Source organism: Cajanus cajan, chromosome 7, assembly GCF_000230855.2.
Source record: "Cajanus cajan strain Asha chromosome 7, NIPB_CcT2T_4, whole genome shotgun sequence".
Classification (NCBI taxonomy): Eukaryota; Viridiplantae; Streptophyta; class Magnoliopsida; order Fabales; family Fabaceae; genus Cajanus; species Cajanus cajan.
In genome coordinates this window covers 8865150-8891003 of record NC_138523.1, presented here as the reverse complement: position 1 = coordinate 8891003, position 25854 = coordinate 8865150, and the positions used below count along the sequence as shown (strand labels likewise).

The following is a 25854-nucleotide window of genomic DNA, read 5'->3' as shown; positions in this document are numbered from 1 at the left end:
ACCCAGGATGCGTTGGACCAATAATTAGAGTAATTGAAAGACTAAAAGGACTCCTAATCCACACCAAAATAGAGTAAACATTACCAATTACTCATGCACCTATAGCTATATTAGCGAATTACGCATGCTTAATATTAGAGACAACAAGAACAAAAGTTAAGTGGAAGAGTTTCTGTACCCTTCAAGATCGGAATCCGAGCATTATTTGTCATCTGGCAAGCCTCCTCTCACAACCCACCACCATCCTTGAGTACGAGATGTGAAAAGACCCACGAGATCAACAAACCTAGATCGGAGTTACCTCGAGTCCAAGATTTTGATATGCAACACCTAAGTTTAAGGTTGAATCAAGTATGTCACTATTTGGAGTGTTTTACACTTAGATGACCACTAGACCATTCTAGAATGCTTTCCATATACCACAGCAGTTCCAAAAATCATTTATGTAGAATCCTAAATCAATTTTTTTTTCAGAAAAGAAAACACTGATCAAAACATGAGATATGAAGACAAAATTCATTAACTTCACCAATAAGAATCTATATATTGAATTTGAATGTATTTTGCCGACCAGATATCAGGAAATAAAATTAAGAGTAAATATTCTTTTAGTATTTGAGGTTTTGAAAAAATGTAATAATAATCCCAAAAATTAAAAAATATCAAATAAATTTCTAAAATGGATGATGATTTCAATTAATTATTGCTACCTATACCTCCATTTTACATTAATTTTGACAGACACTTATCAATCCGATAAATAATAAAAATAACAGTCATTTCAGCTTAGCAACGAGATGTTTGTAGTTGAGACATGCTGAATTCAAGTATGAAAAATATAATAATATTGAACAATCAAAATAATGATAGTGATTTGTAGCTCTACATGTACAATCTATGAAGTTGCTGATTAGTTCAAGGAATAGTTGTCAAAATTGACAGCGCTATTCAGCGGGCTAAAATGGAAAACAAAATTGAATCACAGAATTCGGGCATCACCCTCGAATAATTTAAAATACTTCTATTTGTTTGCTTCAATGAATTCTCTGTATTCTCTCTTCATTTTGACACCTGAGACAGTCCTGCAAAATTAGTGCACAACCCATTAGTGGTAAAAAAAATAAATAAATAAATAAATAATAACAAGAAATATCCATAAAACAAGTCCACCACAATGGCCTCTCAATCTCCCTTAAGAATAAAGATAGCAATTAGCAGCTTTAGTCACCGTTTATTTCTACTCTTATCAAATTATGTAAGGATACCATGGCAGCAATAACAGTTAATGTTTATATCTTGGGGATACCATGATATCAAACCATGACCGAAATCAATCATATATATAGTATAGATGATAAATTATAGAATAAGGGGAAAGATAAATATTACTAACTTGAGCATCTCTTTGTTTTTAAAATACTGCACACATGGAGTACCCATTATTCCAGCTGCTTCTGCTATTTCTGGATCTTCCTCTATATCAATTTCCACAAAATGTACATTCTGATCAAATTCATCAATCACCTATAATGGGAGTTGTGAGATGGTTAGAAAATGTCTTAGTATTATTTATTAATGCTCAATTTAAGATTGAAAATAAATTAGGTGGCATCAAACATGAAATAGAAAGTAGTTTTATTTTGTTCCCATGCCACAGATCAGATCAGTATTTATGTATCTTCTTAAATATTACTATTGATAGTATATCCGTATCACTACAAGCAATATAATCCGGCTACTCTCAGGTTGAGCACAAAATAAGTTGATTTTTAATAAGGCATTCTGGCATGCAAATACATGCTAATATGTTAGGACCCTTTCTTTGGCAGAAGTAAACACCCAAGAAAACAGAACAGAGAGAGAGAAATAATGTATTTCTTGGATAAACTGGAATCAGAAACCGAACAATTCTACAAAAATGTACCCGGAGGAGCACTCTCCTTTCACACTGGAAAACCAGTCGACTAAAACATACAGATTAAAATTCCCCCCACTTCTTCATTTAGAGGTTATTTATAGTAAAAACTAACTACAGCTAATCCCTTACAACTTTGGGATATATATATGTAACAGACTTCTAACCAACTAATTCACCCATTTATTCTTCCTCCTATAATAGACTTGAAGGGTCCATTTTGGAAGTTCATTCTCAAGCCTAACAATACCTTCCCCCTTAGAAACAACCTTGTCCTCAAGGTTCAACTCAGGAAATTGGCTGCTGATTGTAGAGGAATCCTTCCCAAGTAGCTCCTCTGATAGCCCGTCCTGCCACTGAAGCAAGATCTGTTGACTCTATGTACCATATTTAGTGATCACGCAACTGCCCAAAATTTGCTCAGGCTGACACCCTGTTGTTCCCTGAAGATCTGCTGGAAGCTCAGATTCTACTGTATGATTTCCCACTGCTTTTTTAAGCTGAGACACATAGAAAACTGAGTGGATTCTGGCTTGCTCAAGTAGCTGCAACTGAAAAGCTACTGCATCTATCTGCTTCAGGACCAAATATGGACCATAATATTGTGCCGAGAGTTTGGGTTGGAGCTTTCAGGTATTGAAACCTGCCTGTGAGGTCAAAATTTTAAGTAAACCCAATCCCTGATTGTACACTAGCTGGTTTTCTCCTAGCATTTGCATAGTGAGTCATCTAATCTTGAGCTCTCCCCAAATGATACTTTAGTTGCTTTAATGCTTCATCCCTGTCTTTTAGATCTAGGGCAACTACTTCTACCAAAACTTCTCCAGGTATAAATCTGGCCAAAGATGGAGGCGATCTTCCATACACAATCTTGAAGGGTGTGCTATGAGCAGCACTTTGGAAGCTGGTATTATACCAGTATTCTGCCCATGCCTTAGGTTGTTCAGAACTAAAACATCGAAGATAAGTGATGGAGTGAGGAGGTGAAGTGAATGATGATCTTCCCTTTCCTTACTCCAATGTCACGATCTTCTTCCTTGAAGCTTGATTCTGGATTTGAATTTCCAGATTTGAGGACAAGACCAGTGATCCTCAGCTAGAGAAGGAAGCACTCAAGCAAGGAACACAAATGATTGCTCACGGATTAGTATTAGAAACTCTTGGATTCCTATTGCTAAGCAAGTGAACTCTCGGTGACTTTTGGGAGAGAATTGCTGAAGCAAATCTCAGAATTCTCATAAATGCAAAAGTGTCTACAAGAGTGAAGGATCACACTTTAAATAGGCTCAAATGCTAGCTGCATTGGCACCAATCACAAGCCATCCAATTGGTGCCTAGAATTTGAATTTCAAATGAAATTTGAATTCAAATTCTCGGCTTCCATGTGCATGTCCGTGATCTTAGGAGCCTTTATGCATCTAAATGTCATTTAGTAAGCATTTGGGATTGACTTGGGCGTGCACATGTTCAGCCACCCTTGGCTTAAAACATGTGACCCAAATTCAATTCAAATGACTTCTAAATGAAACCTAAATTTAACCTCACTTGCCTATTTTAGTATTCTTTCAAAATTCCTACTTTAAGGGCCTAAATACAATGGCCAATCAAATACAAATAATAGAAAATAATAAAAGAAGCAAAATGAGCCCAATATTGGGTACCAAAATACCCAAGGCCCATGAAGCCCAAAAAAAAGGCCCACTAAGCCTATGGCCTAAACCCTAATCTAAGTGCTCCAAAAATACAAGACCAATTTATGCAAATCCTACTCTACAACAATAAGTACAATAAAGGTGGTTCACTATAGAGCCCATGTGAAGAGTACTCTGGGCCTACCAAACCCATTGGACCCACCAAGCTCAAAGCAGTCAAATCTTCATATAATCTTCTGGCCATAACTCTAATGGTTGGACCCTTAGTCTATGCTCTTCCGTCATCCCCTCCCTCTTTTATTTTTATTTGGTGATATCCGCTTTTAAGACCAAACTTAGTCTTAAAAACAATCTTCTACTCATCACCTTCTTTTATTCTTATTTGGTGATATCCGCTCTTAAGATCTATTTTGGAAAATATGGTAGCACCATGTAACTCATCAACCATATCAGCAAGTCTTGGGATGAGTATTTGCCTCATATTGAATTTGCCTACAATAGAGTAGTCCATAAGACTACCAATATTTCTCCTTTTGAAGCTATGTATGGTTTCAATCCTCTTACACCTATAGATTTGATACCCCTTCCTGATGTAAATCATTTTATTCACAAAGAAGGGACTTCAAGAGCGGGTTTGTTAAAAAGCTACATGAGAAGATTAAAATGAAAATACATCAACATAATGAGAGATAAGCTAAAGCTAATAACAAAGAGAAAAAGGATATGATCTTCGAAGAAGGAGACGGGGTTTGGGTTCATTTATGCAAAGAACGATTTTCCCAAAAGAGCAAGTCTAAAATCAGTCCCTGAGGAGATGGACCTTTTTAAGTCCTTCAGCGTATCAATGATAACACTTATAGGCTTGATCTTCCCTCTGATTATGGTGTTATCTCTACTTTTAATGTTAATGATTTAAAATCTTTTGTAGGAACTAATGATGATGAGGACGAGTATTGGAGTACGAATCCTCTTCAAGAGGGAAGGGATGATGAAAGAACATGGACTAAGGGTCCAACCATTAGAGCTATGGCCAGAAAATTACATGAAGATTTGACTACTTCAGAGCTTGGTGAGCCCAATGTGCTTGGTGGGCCCAGGGTACTCTTCACATGGGCTCTACAATGAACCACCTTTATTGTACTTATTGTTTTAGAGTAGGATTTGCATAAATTGGTCTTGTATTTTTGGACCACTTAGATTAGGGTTTAGGCCATAGGCTTAGTAGGCCTTTTTTTGGGCTTCATGGGCCTTGAGTATTTTGGTACCCAATATTGGGCTCACTTTGCTTCTTTTATTATTTTCTATTGTTTGTATTTGATTGGCCATTGTATTTAGGTCCTTAGAGTAGGAATTTTGAAGGAATACTAAAATAGGCAAGTGAGGCTATATCTAGGTTTCATTTAGAAGCCATTTGAGTTGAATTTGGGTCACATGTTTTAAGCCAAGGCTGACCATGTGCATGCCCAAATCAACCCCAAATGCTTACTAAATGACATTTAGATGCATGAAGGCTCCTAAGATTACGGACATGCACATGGAGGCCGAGAATTTGAATTCAAATTCTACGCACCAATTAGATGGCTTGTGATTGGCGCCAATGCAACTAGCACCTGAGCCTATTTAAATTGTGATCCTTCACTCTCGTAGACACTTTTGCATTTATGAAAATTCTGAGATTTGCAATTCTGAGATTTGCTTCAGCCATTCTCTCCCAAAAGTCATCGAGAGTTCACTTGCTTAGCATTAGGAATCCAAGAGTTTCTAATACTAATCCGTGAGCAATCAGTTGTGTTCCTTGCTTAAGTGCTTCCTTCTCTAGCTTAGGATCACTAGTCTTGTCCTCAAATCTAGAAATTCAAATCCAGAATCAAGCTTCAGGAAGAAGATCGTGACATCAGAGCAAGGAAAGGGAAGATCATCATCCACTTCACCTCCTCACTCCATCAATAAGTCTCTAAGGTTCTGTTTAGCACCTCAATTTGTCCATCGGACTTGGGATGATAAGTAGTACTCATATTTAGTTTGGTGCCTTGGAATCTGAACATCTCCCAAAAGTGACTAACGAATGTAGGATCCCGATCACTAACAATTGAAGTTGGAAATCCATGGAGTCTCACAACCTCCTGGATAAAAACTTTTGCTAAAGATCGAGCAGAATATGGATGTCTATGTAATATGAAGTGCCCACACTCAATCTGTGGATAACCACCAATATTGCATCAAACCCTTTTGATTTGGTCAATCCCACAATAAAACCCATGCTGATGGCTTTCCAAATAGCATTTGGAATAGGCAATGATCCAAAACAAAGATTGAGCCATCCTACAGTAAATTTTGTACACCCTTGAATGTCTTCGTGTGGGTGAAGAATGAAATTCTTGTAGAGGTATTGGAATCCAGTTTGACGAAGCTTCCAACACCAACCTTCCTTTATAATATAGTCTTTCATGTTCCAAAGTATATTGAAGATGAGGGTTAGGATCTTTCAAATCCTCAATTATTTTTGGCCTTGAAGTTTCATGATTTTTGGTTGGGTCCACCCTCCAACTGAGCACACAAATAGCACCATCTATTGGCATGACACTTCCTTCTCTTCATTTTCTTCTTCCTGACAAACCTCCCCTTGTTCACTTTCCACTATCTCTCTTGCCTCATCAATATGTTCATTTTCAACTTGAATTAAAGCCTTCAAATTCTTCTCCGGATGGCGATGGCCAAGCCCAAGAGTTAATCCGCACTGGAAACATTTGCCTTCTTCCTTTCAAATATTCAAGATACGAAAAATTCCTTGTACCTCCATTTCTTGGCCACGAACTCAATTTCTCCTAGTTTTACTACTGAAGACATGCCTATGGCCTTAACTTCCTCCTTGTGCATTATGAACCATCTCATTAGATGCTTGAGAACTATTAGCACCTCCCCCTAGGCCCACACGCGAAACAATTCCACCTCTTACTTGGTACTAAAAACCTAGGTTATTGCGATTTAAAGGGCCACCATATGTACACACTTCTTTCATCGCCTCTTCTACATCACATGCCACCTCTATGGCACAAGACAAATCCTTGAGGTCATAAGGACAAACTTGACCCCTATTGTCTTCACACAGTCCTACCAAGAAATAACCAACAATTGATCTTCTGATGTAGACATTGCTTCAGCCACCGAGAGTTCAAATTATTGCACATAATTTTCCACATTCGAAGCTTTCTTTAGTGTTGCCGGCCTTTCATACACCACACCACGACCATTTCCACCAAACCTCCTAACAATGTTGTAGAAAACTTCTCCCAAGAAGGATTCTTGGATTTTTGTCACCAAAATTAGAACCAGTGAACAACATTCCCTTCCAAGCTTGTGAATGCCAAATGCGTAGGACTGACGTTGTACCTCAAAGAACTTCTCTACCCTAGGTATCCATCCCAATGGGGTCACACCCGCAAAAGTGGGTAATTCCACTTTTTTCATCCAAGAATGATACAGCAAAGCATCTCCCCCTTCTGAAGATTCTCCTTCACCCTTCTCCTCCCTAGAGACATTCACCTTGTTGAAAAAACTATCATCCCCTCCTAGGAAATAGTCTCTTTCTTCTTGTTCGACATACACTCTAGAGTCAACTCCCTGATTTGTTTCATATTAGGCATATCGTCTTTAATGTAATTAATATCACGTTTCAACATCCCCAATCTAATCCCTTGCTTACTAGTCAACTTCTCTAAAGCTCCCACTTGATTCTCCATCATGTTCTTGAAAGATCTGGCAGGTCGGGCCAATCTATTAGGATCCTTTCTTTGGCAGAAGTAAACCAAGAAAACAAAAGCGAAAGAAAGAAATAATGTAATTCTTGGATAAACTGGAATCAGAAATAGAACAATTGCACAAAAATGTATCCAAAGGAGCACTCTCCTTTCACACTGGAAAACCCAGTCAACTAAAACATACAACTTAAAATCCCCCCTACCTCTTCATTTGGAGGATTATTTACGGTAAAAACTAACACCTAGAGTTAACCCCTTATAACTTTGTGACATATATTTGTAACTATTATCAGAAGTGGAAGAAATCATTCTTCTTCTTATTATTCAAATGATTGGTCTAGTACATAAATAGGTAAAACAGGGAAATAAAAAAGGAAACAAATAATAGGCAATTCCTATAATTAAATAGTAATCCCTATAAATCAGTAACAACAATAAAGAATAAATCATAGATCCTAATCCCTGAAATTCTGCAACATAATAATATCCCATAAATTTTGGGATTTCTATCCAACACTCCCCCTCAAGCTGGTGAATAGATGCTAGTCATTCCTAGCTTGCTAACATTAGACTCAAAATCTGACTTCAACAAAGCCTTTGTCAGCAGATCTGCTTCTTGTAATTTGGTTGGAACATAATGTAGAGAAAATGTACCATTTTCCATTTCTGACTTGATGAAGTTTCTGTCAATTCTTACATGTTTCATCCTGTCATGTTGCACTGGGTTATGTACTATGTTTATGGCTGACTTGCTATCACTGTACAGTTTCACAGGCTCTTGAAGGGGAATAAATAAATCATGTAATAATCTATTTATCCAAATCAGTTCACAAACTCCTTGAGCAATTGCTCTATATTCAGCCTCTGCACTGCTTCTTGCAACAACCGATTGTTTTTTACTTCTCCATGTCACTAGGTTTCCCCATACTTTTGTACAGTATCCTGTGGTAGATTTTGAATCTTCAATTGAACCTGCCCAATCAGCATCTGCAAAACACTCTACACTTCTGTGTTCATTTTTTCTGAACAGTAATCCCTTCCCAGGAGTACTTTTGAGATAACGAAGAATCTGATTTACAGCATCCAAATGCCTCTTCCTAGGAGAATGCATAAATTGACTTACCACACTAACACCGTAGGCAATATCTAGTCTAGTGAGAGATAGGTAGATTAGTTTTCCTACAAGGCGTTGATATCTCTCCTTTTCAACTAGAGGATCATCTTCAATAATCTTGTGCTTCCAATTTCGATCTAGGGGAGTTGTTGCAGGTCTACACCCCAGTTTCCCTGTTTCTCGAAGCAAATCAAGAGTGTACTTCCTTTGTGAGATGAAAATACCTTTCTTGCTTCTAGCTATTTCCATCCCAAGAAAGTATTGAAGCTGCCCAAGATCTTTAATCTTGAATTCTGCTTGCAAACAACTTTTGAGATTGTCAATTTCTTGATTGTCATCACCTGTGATTACCATGTCATCTACATAGACAATAAGAATAGCCCTCCTTTCATCTTTGGATTTTTTTACAAGAAGGGTGTGGTCTGCTTGGCTTTGAACATAGCCAAGTTGTTTCATAGTAGTGCTGAATCTTGTGAACCAGGCCCTTGAGGACTGTTTCAGTCCATACAGGGACTTATTTAACCTGCACACAACATCATTATTTTCTCCTTCAAATCCAGGGGGCAATTTCATATAAACTTCCTCCTCCAACTTCCCATTCAAGAAAGCATTCTTCACATCTAATTGGTGTAGTTTCCAATCCAGATTTGCTGCAAGAGAAATGAGAATTCTAATAGAATTAAGTTTTGCAACTGGTGCAAATGTTTCTTCATAATCTATACCATGGGTTTGGGTATAGCCTTGGGCCACTAGCCTCGCCTTATACCTGTCTATCTTCCCATCTGCACCCATTTTTGTGGTAAATATCCATCTGCAGCCCACAACTTTCTTCTCCTTGGGCAGCTTGACAATATCCCAGGTCTTATTTTCTTCTAGTGCAACCATTTCCTCTAAGACAGCAACTCTCCATTTTTCGTCTTTAAGAGCATCAAAGACAGTGTTTGGGATCTGAACTCTATCCAATTCTGTAACAAAAGCTCTATATCTCGGAGATAGGTTAGAATATGTGAGGAAATTTGATATAGAATGCTTTGTACAAGATCTAACTCCTTTTCGTAATGCAATAGGCAAGTCAAATTCATCCATAGTATCATTTTCAACATTAAGATTTTCAACTGCACAATTACCTTCAGTGTTACAGTCTATTGCTTCCACATGATTTGGCTCCAAGTCTGAAGATTGACCTTGCAAAGGAACATTATGTCTCCTAGTGTAGAATTTTGGAAAAAATTTGAACTCATTTTGAGTCCTCTTTTCTAATTCTCCCCCTTGACTGGTTATTGGTGTAGATTCTGTTTCAGATTCTTTTTGTATAGGTTCAGGTAAAGGAAGAGAAATTGGAAGAGAGATGGAAGGATCCCAATGATGAGGTTCAATCATATTCTCCCCCTGAAACGAATCATTGTGAAAGAAAGGTTGATTTTCAAGAAAAGTGATATCACATGATATGTAGAACCTTTTGGATTTTGGGCAGTAACATTTGTACCCTTTTTGTGTGGGAGAATAGCCAAGGAATATACATTTATGAGATTTTGGATCCATTTTTCCTCTTGTAGGACTTGAGTTATGAACAAAGACTGTACACCCGAATATTTTTGGTTGAATAGACTCCAACATTCTGATTAAAGGAAAAAAACTTTTTAGACAGTTAAGAGGGGTTAAAAATTAGAGAGGTTTGGATGGAAGATGATTGATAAGATAGGTAGCAGTTAACACAGCTTCTCCCCAAAAATGGTTGGGAACATTTGTGGTGAACATAAGAGAACGAGCAACCTCCAAAATGTGCCGATTTTTTCTTTCAGCAACCCCGTTTTGTTGCGGGGTATGATTGCAAGAACTTTGATGGAATATGCCATGTTCCTATAGGTAACCATTAAGATCATTAGAGAAGTATTCCCTCCCATTATCAGTACGAAGGATGTGAATTGAGGAGCCAAAAATATTGGTGACAAGTTTATGAAACTGTTTAAAGGTTGTGCTGGCTTCAGATTTTTCTTTCAAGAGGTACACCCAACACACACGAGTATGGTCATCTATAAAGGTGATAAACCATCTAGCTCCATTTATGTTAGGAATTCGAGAAGGACCCCATATGTCACTATGAATGAGGTGGAAGGGTTGTGATGGTTGATAGGGATGAGAGGGATAATTAGTTCGAGATTGTTTTGCAAGAATGCAATGTTCACACCTAAAAGAAGAAATATTTTTATTGATGAATAAATCTGGATACAAGTGTTTCAAATAATTGAAATTAGGGTGACCAAGACGGTTGTGCCATAGAAAAACATTTGAATTTGACACGGTTGATAGGGAGATGGTTTGAGGAGAATCCGACTTTGATGGTGAATTAGATACAAAGTACAGACCATTATGTTCCTTAGCACTGCCAATCATCATCCCCGAAGACAAATCCTGAAAAATACAGTGAGAAGGGTAAAAAATTATTGCACAATTTAGATCTTTAGTCAATTTACTGGCAGATATGAGACTGTATTTTAATTCAGGAACATAAAGGACAGATTTTAGTTTTAGTCCTGACAGGTTTAAGTCACCAGTACCAGCTACCATTGATGAATTACCGTCAGCTACTGTAATAGTAACACCTTTATCAGCTTTCTTGTATGACGTAAAGTCAGCCAATGACCCTGTCATATGGTCAGTAGCTCCGGAATCTAGGATCCATTCTCCTGTATTTTCCTGTCTAGACAAGAAAGAAAACTGACCATTACCTTTGTGAGCAATGTTTGCTGTAGAGTTTACTGGTGCAGAAGCTTCAGGTTTGAGTTGAGAGAGTAGGTTCTTTAGCATATCCATTTGCTCATCAGAAAAAATAGCAGAATATTGCTTCTTTAAATCTGCAGAAGATTCAGCAACATTAACAGAGGCAGCAGCTTTGCGCTGACTTCTAGGTTTCCAATCTGCAGGTTTTCCATGAATGAGCCAGCATGTCTCCTTGGTGTGGTAAGGTTTTTGGCAATGATCACACCATGTCTTGGCCTCTTTAGGACGGATAGTCTTTAGATCATTTTTCCGAGACACAAGAGCTGAGTTTAGATGAGGATCCTCAATTGTAGGATTGTTTTGCAACATCACTTTCCTCCTACTTTCTTCTCTTCTAACCATGGCAAAGGCTTCCTTGAGAGTTGGTAGTGGTTTGAGGCCAAGGATCCGTCCCCTAACTTCATCTAATTCTTTTGTAAGTCCCTGAAGAAAATCAAATACCCTTTCTTTTTCCAGCATTTGGTCATACAACAATTTATCCTCAGAACATTTCCATGAAACAGTATAGAACAAGTCCATTTCATGCCATAACTCTACCAACATATTAAAATACTCGGTTACAGATTTGTTACCTTGTTGAGTATTACGCAAAGCTGACCTTATTTCAAAGCATTGGGCTGAGTTTTGGAGGTCTGAGTACATCTCCTGAACAGTGGTCCATATTTCATGGGCAGTTTTGCAGAAAAGGTCAGTTCTGCCAATTTTAAGTTCCATTGAGTTTATCAACCAAGCCATGAAAATGGAGTTCTCTGCATCCCAGTTACTGTAGGAAGGATCAGTCATTGGTGGAGCTGCAAAAGTCCCTGTAAGATAGCCCATTTTTCCTTTCCCTTTGATGACAAGAAGGACCGACTGGTACCATTCTCGAAAGTTTAACCCATTTAATTTGTGTTGGGTTATTTGAATTGAGGGGTTTAGGTCAATAGGTTGGAAGGATGAAGCCATATGGGCGGGGTTGTTTAGGTTTCTATTGGAAGGCGAAATATTTTCTGGTGTGGATGGTTGTGTGGGTGGCGCATCAGCCATGAAACTTTATTGAATTTTCATCTACGATGAAGAAGAATTGGCTCTTGATACCATATTATCAGAAGTGGAAGAAATCATTCTTCTTCTTATTATTCAAATGATTGGTCTAGTACATAAATAGGTAAAACAGGGAAATAAAAAAGGAAACAAATAATAGGCAATTCCTATAATTAAATAGTAATCCCTATAAATCAGTAACAACAATAAAGAATAAATCATAGATCCTAATCCCTGAAATTCTGCAACATAATAATATCCCATAAATTTTGGGATTTCTATCCAACAGTAACATACTTCTAACTAACTAATTCACCCTTTTATTCTTCCTACTATAATAGACTTGTAGGGTCCGTTTTGAAAGTTCCTTCTCAAGTCTAACATAATATGCAATATTTTATTTCAAAAGTACAGATAACACCTTTTTCACAAGCCAATAGACTAATAATAGCCTTAATTGGTTGATTGGTCCATTGACATAATGTTGACTGAATATCATTAGTATTGCTAAGGTGCAATTAGAAAGCTGACAGGGAATAAACCGTGCACCAAAAACATTATACTGGTGTAGTCCAAGAAGAGATTTTGAAAGACCTATCCTGCACATAACACGACCAATTAAGTTACTGTATTTCATTGCACTCGCCTACAAGGAAAATTACTTAGGTCGTCTCTTATTCTGCACTAAAATTCTCTATTCAACTCAAAAAGTTGGAGATGTAAACTGTGGTACGGCATGTCTTTAAGGGTGTTTTTGTGGTGCATATCCAACAAACTCAGTCATAAGTATTTACCAAAATGGTTACCACTAAATCATCCCTGGAATGGATTTAGGGGACATGCCCAATTTTTTATGCGTATGTATATTATTTATATTAAACAAGGGGGCCAAGCCGCAGTCATTATTACAGGCTCATGTGATGGCTTGTGACTACATCATATTTAAATGAGTAAATAGGCTACCTACGGAATGGGCTGGCCCAATAACGTCTTACAACTTACAAGTAACTAACCTAAGAGTATATTATGCAGTATTATTTAATTTAAGTGGCCAAGTAACTTTTCCCCCCTCATTAGTTGATTCCATTATCCGTTCCTAAAGCATTTCTTCTGAAGATTCACCATCATGGAAAGGCATGCCCGGTCTTGTGTGATATTAACATAAAGGTTATAAAGTGATCTGCTTAGCATCACTTTGGCAATCGGCTAATATGCTAATATCTATATTCGAGTGGTTCTTTTTCCTTTGACACTGAAAGAGACTGAATGACTTCACTCAGATCATGTGCATTTTACCTCTTTCGGTTTGGTTTGAGATCCTTGACATCTTTTGAGCTATCTTATTTACTATTTAGTGTTCTCAGTTGTCCTTTTTTCTTTCTCTTCTATTACAATGTATCCTATATATAGATAAATACACACAAAATTGTGTCCGTGTGCATATTGCATACTTGTCAATGCATCATGCGGCACAGTTCACTTTTCTTTCTTATATGAATAATGTTCTGTGCTGTACTGTACCACCATATAACAAAAGAAAAAATTGTGTATTTATTCGTAGCTAGTGCTTATCTATCATGTTACAGGCAGAAAATACACGAGTATTACATTAAGGACCATGATGCAACTTCAAAACCCCTCTTTTTCGCATACCTTACTAAGAATTGGCTTCAGTGTCCTACACGGACCACATGTTGGTGATGTGTATAGTACACATATAAGCCTTGGACTTTCATGGTACAATTTTCGAAGAGCATACTGTAAAGAAGATATCACACAGACAAAAAAAATGTATTATAATACAGACCAAAGAATTAAATATAGAAGGAACTAATTAGTCATAACAAATACTAAGATTTAAAATCACATTAGCATAAGCATCTGTTAAGGAAGCACATACCTGTCCCTTATGCTTTGTAAGTGAAATGTCAAAGCCCTCTTGAACATCCCTGTCTGTTAATTCCTTCTTAACCTCTTCAGTTTTTGGCTGTTACAAGTAATTAAATTGGAAAGCTGAGACTAACACTGGATTATGTTGCGTAGATAAACTGATTTAGTGTAAAAGCAATTTCCTTATCATTAGCAATTACGAATTAATATATTAGTATTTACTAGCACCAACTTTATGACAGCTAAACAGTATAACTTAAAAACTAATGGCTAAAAACGAAATGTTTGCATATCACTAGTTATGTATAATAGTTGGGTATCATTTCTTCATATTTGCTCTAAGATATGTCCTTCCTATGAAAAGATCCTGGAGAGTAATAGATAATAAGTTACTCAGTAAAGCCTATTCATAAAACTAAGAGTAGGTGATAATGGCTTCCTTAAACCATGTCCATCAACAATAACCAAAGCCATTTATTTCCCACAGGTAAAACAATCAACATTTCCTCCTAGACCATATGCAGGTAAAATAATTAACAGTAAATTATTCTTGGTGTTTGACCAAATTTTTTTCTAGATTTTCTTTTCCTTAAAAAGAGAAGCTGGGACAAACACATTTAGTGAAAAAATCAAAAACAAATTATGGAGATTATTTTTTATAAAAGAAAAATTAAAAAGTAGCTCTTTTTTTGAAAAAGAAAACACTAACCGAAGTAGCTCTTAAAAAATAAGTTACATACCTTTAGCTTCTCCCCAGAACTAAATGATGTGGGAGAAAGAAATAAAGCTTTTACTTTTAAAGACACTTTGAAACTACAACTACCAAACAGTTTCTACTTTTATTATTGAAGTTCTTATTTTGAGCTTCAACTTTAAAGTAGGTTTTAAGCAATAAAAAACTAAGCCAACCATAGCCTAAGTTAGCTTTTTAATATAAAAGGCAGTGCCTCTGCATAAATAGAATGGCTGATGCACTCTCAAATTTCCATGTTTCTCTGCACAAATCTTCTATTGAAAAACAGAGCCTACTTGGAACCTCAGAATGTCATTAAAATAGGAGTTAATTGCATGTTCAAAAGATAAGAGAAGCCTGCAAGATTGCTCAGACAATAACACCATTTAGTTGAGCTATAAAGTCAAATGAGAACTACATATCAACATTTCCCACAAAATGTTAACAGACCTTCAACATGAGGGGTCTCTGTTAGGAAGAAAAAGAGGGAGTGTGTGGAATTGAACCCTTATGCTGCTACTAATATAAATAACAGCTGTTATTAATAGAAATAACAGAATAGCTGTAGCAACTGTTTAGGGCCCATTTGTTTCAAAATGGGTAGAATAGATTTTGATAAAATTAATTCTGTACCATTGAACATAACTAGGAAGTATGCCCAAATTAATCTCAACCACAGATTTTACATCGGAACATGTGTCACATTAAGAGAATTTGATTATGTTTGAATAAAAGAAGGCCCTCGGTTGATTACTGTATAGAGAGAGTAGTTATAAGGCAGTTAGGGGGAGAGTTGCTTGTTTTGGAAGGGAGAGAGTCCAAAAAAAATGCACTAGTTTGTTTTTTATATAAAAGATCAGAATTAGAAACAATTAGATAGACTATCTTTATTAAGTTTTGTAAATTTATCCATTATAGCACATAAGTTTTACAAACAAATCTGGCAACTTCTATGGAATGCATATGGATTAAGACATTGAATAATACAGATACAGTGACGTGGCAATGTGATATGCACGTACACTCATTCTAGAATGTTATATACCAAAAGAAAAATAAGTGAAAATAAAATAGGATTTCTATTGAAGTCAAATACCTGATGGAACTCTACAAGAAGACCATTGTTCACAAGATATCTCTCAACTGATAAAGCTGCAATGCATCCAGATCCAGCAGCAGTTATGGCTTGCCTCCATTCATGATCCTATGAAAATATAAGAATAACTTTTACAAAGATACTTACCACAGTTACTACATTTTTTCATACAAAAGTAGCATTCAATCACAAGATAAAATGATAATGCAGACAAATAAATTCCCAACTAGTATAGTTCATAATCAAACATATGCTTAGTGCATGTGTGTGTGTATTAACGCAATCATAATTAGAGCCTTAGCTGTACAAACTAGGTGGGGTTGGCTATCCAGTTAAAATGATGCTATTGTGCTATGCAATGACTGTTAAAATGGTATATAATATATTAATTAGAAGTTGTACATTGTTGTAGACAATGTAGTATTGATTCTAATATGCTAGAACAATGAACAACATAAGCACAAGGCACACAATAGGATACCTGCACATCTCCAGCAGCAAATACACCTTCAACTGAAGTTTTTGCAGTACCCTCCTGAACATGTACATAGCCAGATTGGTCAAGTTCAACTTGGCCTATCAACAGTTGGGTATTTGGTGAGTGCCCTATGCCATAAAACAACCCTTTTGCCTCAAGCTTAGATTCCTCCCCACTATCAATCTTTCGTATTAAAATGCCTGACATCTGTCCTTTGGTGTTGCTTACGAGGTCCACTGCCTCTGTATTGAAGTGCACAGTGACATTGGGATTGTCAAACACTCTGAAACATTCGTGATAATCAACCTGTTAAACAAACATTCAGGGAGTTGAAAACTCACATACAAAATGTTTATTAGTGGTAATTCACCATCATAAAGAAAAAGTCCCCCTTAACACAGACAAACAAGGAAGACTATAAAAGGAGATACAAGATACAAACTCCATTTTTCTCTTTCTCTCTACATAAACATATTAAATTTTGTCCAGGTTGATTGAGAATTGTATCAATGCCTACTGCTGTTTATTTTAAAGAAACTTGTAGAGTTCTACAGTCTCAAGAATGCCAAAAATAAGGTTTTATTAAATTGTTTCTTTAAGACAAGCATTCACTTTTGGAAAAACAAAAAAAAATATTTTTATTTGAATATTTCCACCAGGTAATATATTTGGGTTCAGCATGGAAAAGTTGACTATGTCAAGCACATAGTTTTCACCATGTGTAAAACAAAAATAAACACACTTTTTTTACCAAATAAATCATGCTAGAATTCAGATCTATAACCCACTAATCCCCATTGCAGGATTTCATAAACCACCATGGAAACATAATTTTGACAAGAAATCTGACATGTTTCTACTATTTGGCAAGTAATGTAAAACTTCATGTCCAAAACAAATTGCTTCTGTTTCCAAGATACTATAACATAATACAGTTATTTTACAAGTCCACAGGAACCGCAGTCATGATGACAAATGTTACCAAACAAGAATACTGTGCTTATTATCCCATGCTGCATTCTGCAGGAATGTGTTTGTGATCATGTAATACATCTTTGCTTATATGTGTGTATCTAACTATTTAAGTGATATGGAGAGAGTGAGGGAGTGTGGTTTCCCATACATAAGTGATAAAAATAATTAAATCAAATATTCTAAGTCCTTAGGATAAATATAGTTTTCAGAGAAACTGAACCAAGGCACAGGCCCATAAAAGGATTACAAGTTAATTATAGTTAAGGAAACTTGAACTTGTTCACCAAAATGCCCACAAACTATTGCTGACATCCAATACAAATCATTGAAACAAACAGAGAATGCCTACAAATTCACTTAAAGATTAAAGAAATAACGTTCATCATGTACATGATAAGGAAAAAGGGACACTATGAATATATTTATTAAACAGTGAAGCAAAATAAAAGGAAAAAAAATTATAATTTGCATAACCTCAATTAAATTAAGCATAAGGTGACAAATAAAGTACATATTGTACCTAAAAATAGGAAAATAAAGGTTCAGCAATAGAGAACCAGACACAGATGATAAGATTAAAAGACACATCTAACAATGTTTGTTTAAAACTCTATCTTTCCACAGAAGTAATAACTATGTGTGTTTATTTGTGCACACATGCACGCACATGGTGTGCATAAGAAAGGGTTGAGAAACTTAAAGTTGTACATTATGAAGTGTATACAAGTAGGTAATTATATAAGAAACTTCATATATTGTACATGATAGGATCAGATTCTATTCACATGCAAGATCACAGCAAATTTTAACATACATTGCACAATTAGCGGTTCCTTAAAAGCCTGAGTAAAGAGTTCGGAAATTTTAATCAGACACACCTATCTTGCATAGCTTTGGAAGCCCTCAGTTGCTCTCGACGTACAAGCAAATGCACATGACGAGCATATTTTGTTAGGTATAATGCTTCTTCTGTAGCTGTATCCCCCCCTCCAACAACAGCGAGAACTTGACCCTTAAAGAGAGGTGATGCTCCATCACAAATTGCACAAGCACTAATCCCTCGGCTCCAAAATTCATCTTCTCGGGGTAGCTTAAGTCGTTTTGCAGTAGCTCCAGTAGCAAAAATGACAGTATGGCACTTAACCTGAATTATAATACAATCAAGAAAACCTGATGTTACTAAAACTACTTTTCTTCCAAACAAACACAACCTAAAAGATATTAAAATTAAAATATATACACACATATATATATATAGATGTAATAACTTAGAATACATGTAAATCAATATCACAAGTAATGGTAATAGTTTCAACACATTTTGTAAATTCAATGACTTTCAGATCAGGACCTGCATTATGAATGAAAAATACTTCATGTATCAATTCCCAAATAAAAGTTACTACAAAATATGTACAAGAATTTGCATTAATTTAAATCCATACAAGAAGAACATCACACAGTGGATTCAAAGAACCAATTAAAATAAAAGATATAACCTTGATGCTTTAGGGATATCAATATCTACACATTCATGAAATTATAAATCAGCTTGCTGCTAGTGAATATATCACCTTACGTTCACTACTTTGAACAGTAAAAGGACTATTTTTCACATCAATAGCTTCAACATCTTCCTGATGCAATTCGGCTCCCCAACGTTCAGCTTGCCGTCGCATCCTACATAAGTTGAAAAATGAGTTAAGGATGAGTATAATAAATTACAAAGTACAATGGGCCATCACAAGTTTTTGCTTCATTTTGTAAAACCTGTCCATCAGATCAGGTCCACTTATGCCATCTGGAAATCCTGGAAAATTCTCCACTTCAGTAGTAGTCATCAACTGTCCCCCAGGGACACCGCCAACTTGGTACCCCTCAAACACCACAGGTTTCAGATTGGCACGAGCTGCATATATTGCTGCTGTATATCCAGCAGGGCCTGAACCTATAATCACCACATTCTCAACCCCTTTTCCTGTGAGAAGAAAAAAGATGCCACTTTCAACTTCACTTATCTATCAATAATTAAAAAAATAATAATAATAGAAACAAGAATTACATTGTCACACAATAAAAAAAAACTCAGAACTGAAAAGTCAATAATTACATCCTCAGTTACAAAAAAAAGGCATCAGTATTATGATCAGAGTAAACATAAAACCTCGATACAGTGTCACAAAAACAACACCTGCCAGAAAGGTCAGCACTGGCTTTGGACCGAGAAAACTGGATTAACCAAAGAGGTTAATTTCTAGGCAGTGTCATTGAAAAAAAAATTAAACAATTAATTAAAAATCATCGTTTATATGACCTTTAAGGTAATTATTATGAAAGCCAACAAACTTTCCATATAAATGATGATCTATGATTGAATGACAATGAAAAAAATCATTTTGAATGTGATGTGCATACAATATTTCCTCTTAACCAAATAACCAAAAGGGATTAATAATAATAATACTTCCTTTATACACGGGCCTAAATGACTGAGATAGTAATCAATTCCCACGAAGACAAGCCACGACACCGTTGACACGCATTCAAAAACCACATAATTCAACCTTTCCACTATAAAATTCCAAAACAACCTTCCAAACTCCAAGTGCTTGATGCTTCCATCTCATATACATGTTCACAACAATGAAGTACAAATTATCAAACCCTGCAACTACCACCCACCATTTTTCCCATCACCCAATCCTCACCACACTTTTCCCTTCCCCAAATTCCAATTCCACATCAAATGTCACATCTTAAATCCCAACCGCACAATCCACCACTCAACAATGCAGGTTTATCCCCAACACCACCACCACCATTAACACTCACTCTCATCCCTCACCCGCTCCAACACAAGCCACGATTCGAAACACAACAAAACCTCGTTCTCTCCGAAACCTCACGGCAAAGCTCAATTCAAAAGGTAAAATAACAAAACAAAACAAAATAAACTAAATCGCATTGAATTCGCCGCCACGAGGCTACAGCGGCATTGAGTGAAAAGAGGGGTTGCGGCGAGCGAGACCTGGCGAGGCGACGGAGAAGGAGGAGGAGGAGGCGGCGACGCGGAGGGCGAGGGGGGAAGGGCGAGCGCGTAGGGGCCGCCGCGAGTTGAGGCGGTGCGGCGGCGGGGAGAATGCGGCGGAGGAAGGGGCGGCGACGGAGGTGACTCGGTGAGTGGGAAGGGGACCGAGTCCGAGTCCTATCTTGGTAGAAGCCATTGGGCTCTTTGAGACCATACAAATTGCAGAAGCGAAAGTGAGCGACTTAAAACAGTTGGAGCGGCTACTCTTTATGTTTCTGGTTACTGGGACGTGCAAACACGCGCTCCAACCAAATCTCTTCCTGCACTGTAAGTTTGGCTCGTTCTGTTAAATCGTGCAGAATTTTTGTTCCTTCACACGAGTTTTCTTTTTTCCTTTTTTTTTTTTCTCCATATATTCGAAATGTGGTTGTTAAGGCCATTTTTTTTACATTTTTTTTTTCTAAACTCAATAACATGTGTAGTAAGAAATTTCGGTAAGTAACACATTCTTTGGCGTACAATTTTTAACTAATTTTTTTATTAGTTAAAATTATTTAAAACAAAATCATCAATAAAAAAATAAAATCTATATAATTTTATAATTTTCAACGAATGTAGTTAATAAAAATATATTTTTTTACACCGATATAATACAAAGATATATTAAAAAGTGTATTACATAATGTAAGGGTAACATTATTTAACGTCAAAATTTTGTTGTAGTAAATTATTCATTAAATATGAATGAACATATTAATTATATTATTGATGAATATAAATGAATAATTATGTGTTTTATATTGTTAAATTTGACTTTTTAAAATTTATATTTTTGTCTCGAAGTATTGTAGTATTATCTCTTATTTTAATTATAAACAATAAATTTAATTTTTTAATATTAATTATAAGTAAATATCATTAATTTTTAAAGTTATTTAGAGTTAAAAAAAATTATATCATTCATTTATTATTAAATTTATGTCATATACATTCATTTATAATTAGCATTAAATATAACAATCACTTAAAGTAAAGAGTATATTTAAAATATGGAAAAAAAATTGAATTGAATTTATTAAAGGTTACTTTGGTTGAAAAGAATTCTTGGTGATTGAGTCTGGAGAGACTTGTTAAAACAATATTTGGATAATTATTTGAAGAGACAAATTAAAGATTACTAAGGTTTGAGTCAAAAGTGGCTTGTTTAAAGAATACTTGTATCTTTTAAAAGATAGTTAAACTCAATTTGGTTGGATTAAGAACTGGATGTAGTCTCTGTATTTGAGACGAACCAGTATAAAAAAATCTACGCTCGTTCGTTTGTTGCATTCCAATACTTCGTCTGTCAAAGCATTTACTATTTCACTGCATTTTAAAAAGTACGAGTTTTTGATATATATTATTCAACTCTCTTCTAGTGTGTATCTTTTCTCCAATAGTTTTGTTAATACTCCTCATATAGGCTTTGGCAACATAATAGTTATGACTTTTCATTCCAAGTATCTTTCCTCATCTATATTAATGTAACGTGATATGTTAGATGCATACCCATTTAGAAATTTTAATTATTTTATCCATTCACCCTCTTTCTTTCTTTGGTTATCATTCAAGACATATGTCGCCTTTGGCTTTTTAAACACCTCATTCTCAAATATCAACTCTAAACATGGGCGTTTACATATCTCCTTCAAATATGCTCTTGCATTTGCATTGTCTTACGTTTTTGCCTTTATGTCCATGACAATGTTGAGGATATTGTCAAACACATTTTTTTCAACATGCATGACATCCAAACTATGTCACATTAGTGATGGAACCCTTTAACCATTAATGGATGAGAAATACCAATGGAAGGCCTTCATTTATCCAAGGATCATGATTCTTCAAGTCTTCTAGTACTTGGATAAAGGTATTGGTCAAAAACAGTTATGGATTCAAGGTGTTTGATTAAAGGTTTTAGAGATACTCTAGGGTTTTTCTCACTTCATAGTGGATGAAGGCCACTTTTAGGCTTGATCACTCATGGTAGAGAGAAAAAAAAATGGTCGAATAGACCAAGTGACTAAGGCAAGACATCAAGGCACAAAGGCTCTCTTAATATCAATATACTCCAAAGCGAATACATGAAGCATGACCTTAGGTATTTATATATTAGAATATAACTTGTACTTTGGATGGCTATGTGTTGTTTTTCCAAAGTCAAGTAAAGACGTAGAGATTTCATTCGAGTCTTCTCTTTGTCCCTTCGTATAGGTGCTTCCATATTGCTTCCTTCAGATATATGGGTTTGCCCGTATCCTTGTTCCTTAGAGTAGTTGAGTGTCGGGTTGCGTGCTCCATTAGGGAACAAGGATGGAAAAATGTACCATCAAAACCTTTGATTTTCGTATGGATGTTCTATACTACTTCTGCATGTCATGTTCTCCAGGCTTGACTGGTATTAGGGCTTCCAGCCGGTCCAAGTTGTGATGTGAGTACCATCTCTCCAAACTTTTCCCTTATGGCTCTATCGTGTACCTGTGGGAGAGATGAGTATTCTATAAGCTCAGCCTCTCTAGGTTGGACTGCTATCAGGGTTTTAGTCGACCCATGTTGTGATGTGAGTATTGTCTTTCCAGACTTTTCCTTATGGCTTTGTCATATACCAGTGGAGGAGATAAGTATTCTCTAAGCTCAGCCTCTCTAGACTGGACTGATATCAGGGCTTCAGCCGACCCATGTCGTGATGTGATTACTATCTCTCCAGACTTTTCCTTATGGCTTTGTGTTATACCAATGGGAGAGATGAGTATTCTCTAAGTTTAGCCTCTTCAAGTTGGACTGCTATCAAGACTTCAGCCGATCCATGTCATGATGTGAGTACCATCTCTCCAGACTTTTCCTTATAGCTTTGTCGTATACGAGTGGGGGAGATGAGTATTCTCTAAGCTTAACTTCTCCGAGCGAGATTGATATTAAGGCTTTAGCTTACCCAAGTTGATGAAACTCTTATTTGACAAGCTTCTTGACCAGATTCACAAAATTCTTCAAGCCTTTGCCTAGAGAAGCTTCAAGGTCGGAACTAGCTTAGAAGAACCAATGTTGCTTCAAGCAATACTAAGACATCCGGAAAGAATTCCAAAGCTCCGAAGAGGAAGGCTCAAGGAATTGAGAAAGAGAGAGATCTCCTAGAGAGACTTTCGGTGGTGATTCAATTTGAAGAAAATGAATCTCATCTATTGCCAAAAGTGTCACAATTACACGGCCAAAAGGTTTATATAGGCTTAAGAAGTGTGCTAGGGAAGCTAGGCTTAACCTAAGGTTTAATTAAACCATGGTATGGTCAATTAAACCTTAGGCGCCAAAATTTGAATGTTTGAATTCAAATTTTGGAGCCAACCGGTCACCTCCCATGTGCTACTCAATTTGGATGTAATTTAGCATGCATCTAAGAGTAAATTTTGGTGCTTGTGCTTCACATATATGGTGTGACCGAAATGCACTCTAAATATAATGCTAATTACATTTAAATTGAGATGCACATGAAACTCCCTTTAACCTAAATTACAAATTACATATAAATGAAATTCCTACTCTACTTGACCAAAATACAAGATCCACAAAACAAAATACAAGCCCAATAGGCCCAAACCTACACTACATGGGCTTTAGAGTATAGCCCAACTGAAACGAATTATGGGCTTACTTTTAGCACTAGCCCACTCTTCATGCATCCTCTTGGCCATGGCCCTAGTAGTTGGGCCTTTGGCCCATGGGCCTCCACCACAAGTCATGATGTAAGTACCGTCTCTCCAGACTTTTCCCTTATAGCTTTGTCGTGTACCAATTCAGGAAATGAGTATTATTCTATCGATCTCTCCAGGCCATCTACCACGATGATGTAGTTTGAGGAATCTAGTGATGCCCTCATTTGTTTGCTTGATTTATAAAAGAGGTTGTCCTAGGATGACAGGCAGAAGGCGCTTGATATGCCCTTGTCTTGGGCTGTCTTTGCTAATTGAGTTTGAAGGTTAGTAGGGACTTTATTTTGTTCCTACTGTGTGAGTATTATAATGCTTCTCCAAGCATTTTCACTAGCAAATGGATGACAGGGATTCTAGTCTTGTTCCCGTCATGTGAGTATTATGATGCATTTCCAAGCATCTCCATTGGGGGGATGAAATGTGTGACAGGGATTTTGGTATTGTTCTTATCGTGAGAGTATTGTGATGCCTCTCTATACATCTATATTGGGAATGTATGGCAAGAGTTGATGGAGGACCATCCTTGAAGATTCATGTGGGCCCCATCACTAGGTCCATGGTTAGGAGAGTGGAAGAGGATGAGGGAGTTCACCCACCAAAGGACACCCTCCTCATGATCATAGAGTATTAATATTCTCCTAAGCTTCATTAGTATAGGATTATTTTATTTTCCAATTTTACCTTTGTATTTTGGGGTATTTTAGTCACAGGTTATTTTCTTTTGTATTTCCCATTTTACCCTTGTATTATGGGGTGATTTAGATCATAGGTTTTTATTTTTGGGCTAAGGTATTTAATTAGGAGGCTAGATGTATTTTTGGTGATTTTTGAACCTATTTTTGGACTTAGAAAGGCTTAGGCCCAAGTGGAGGGCAAAGGTTGCATGGTCTTATCATGCACCTAGATGTAGCCTAACTAAACCCAAAAATTCCATCCTTGGCCACCAAGTTGCATCTAGGGTTAATTTGGATTTCATTTGGTGTGCATTTGGCATTGTGAATTTCGGCCATGCACTCTCCAAATGCAACCCTAGATGCCTCTCACTCCTATAAATACCCAAGGCACCACACCTTGTAAATACTTTGGAATATATGAATTTGAGTGACCATTTTTGCCTCAAATCCTCTCCTTAGTCACTAGGGCTACACGACCTCCCTCTCCTATCTCCTCCTTAGAGTGAGTTTAGGGTTCCCTTAAGTGGCCTTCACCTCCACTTGGTGAAGAGAGCCAACTAGAACATCCAAAACGTCATCCTCCCTTCATTTCTCCCATTCGCCCAAAACTTTCATCATCACGCCCACCTTCCTTATTTCCCACCCTTGAAGAAACGTCCACCATTAAGTCCACCATCTTGGCCTTGGCAAGGAACTCCTCCTCACCTTGAACGACACTAGTCATCCCCTTAGTGGAAGGAGTCCATCAAGAGTTCTGTATTTTTCCTACCATACAAGTATTATGATGCTTCTTCAGATGTCTTCTGGGGATTTTTCTGACTGATGATTGGTTGGCAAGAATCTAGTGTTGTTCCTAGGAGGTGAGTATTATGATGTCTCTCCAAGTGTATGCTGTTAGAGTCTTTTAGTTTGTTGATTGTTGATTGTTTAGTTTTCTTGGTTGATGATTATTGATCGCTAAAGTGGATTCAATGTGGATGTGTTGTCGAAATGT

At 36.6% G+C, this 25854-nt stretch overlaps 1 protein-coding gene across 1 annotated transcript; it reads right to left on the bottom strand.

The window, feature by feature from the left end:
* Positions 1-822: 822 nt before the first annotated feature.
* NTRC (NADPH-dependent thioredoxin reductase C) lies at positions 823-20706 on the bottom strand. Its single transcript, XM_020349256.3, has 10 exons — positions 20444-20706; positions 19186-19393; positions 18990-19095; positions 18294-18559; positions 16444-16723; positions 15963-16070; positions 14144-14230; positions 13897-14001; positions 1394-1524; positions 823-1082 (listed from the first exon to the last, which is right to left on the bottom strand). The coding sequence occupies exons 1-10, from the start codon at positions 20655-20657 to the stop codon at positions 1022-1024; spliced, it is 1566 nt and encodes a 521-aa protein (XP_020204845.2). The 5' UTR covers positions 20658-20706; the 3' UTR covers positions 823-1021.
* Between the last annotated feature and the right edge of the window lie 5148 nt (positions 20707-25854).

Excerpts from the sequence above, each read along its gene's own strand:
- NTRC (XM_020349256.3), bottom strand. The coding sequence starts at position 20,657 with ATGGTCTCAAAGAGCCCAATGGCTTCTACCAAGATAGGACTCGGACTC. Across the intron at positions 16,724-18,293 it reads TCCAAAGCTATGCAAGATAG|AGTGTTTGACAATCCCAATG; the intron begins GTGTGTCTGATT and ends CGAATGTTTCAG. Across the intron at positions 1,525-13,896 it reads TGAAGCCAATTCTTAGTAAG|GTGATTGATGAATTTGATCA; the intron begins GTATGCGAAAAA and ends CTCCCATTATAG.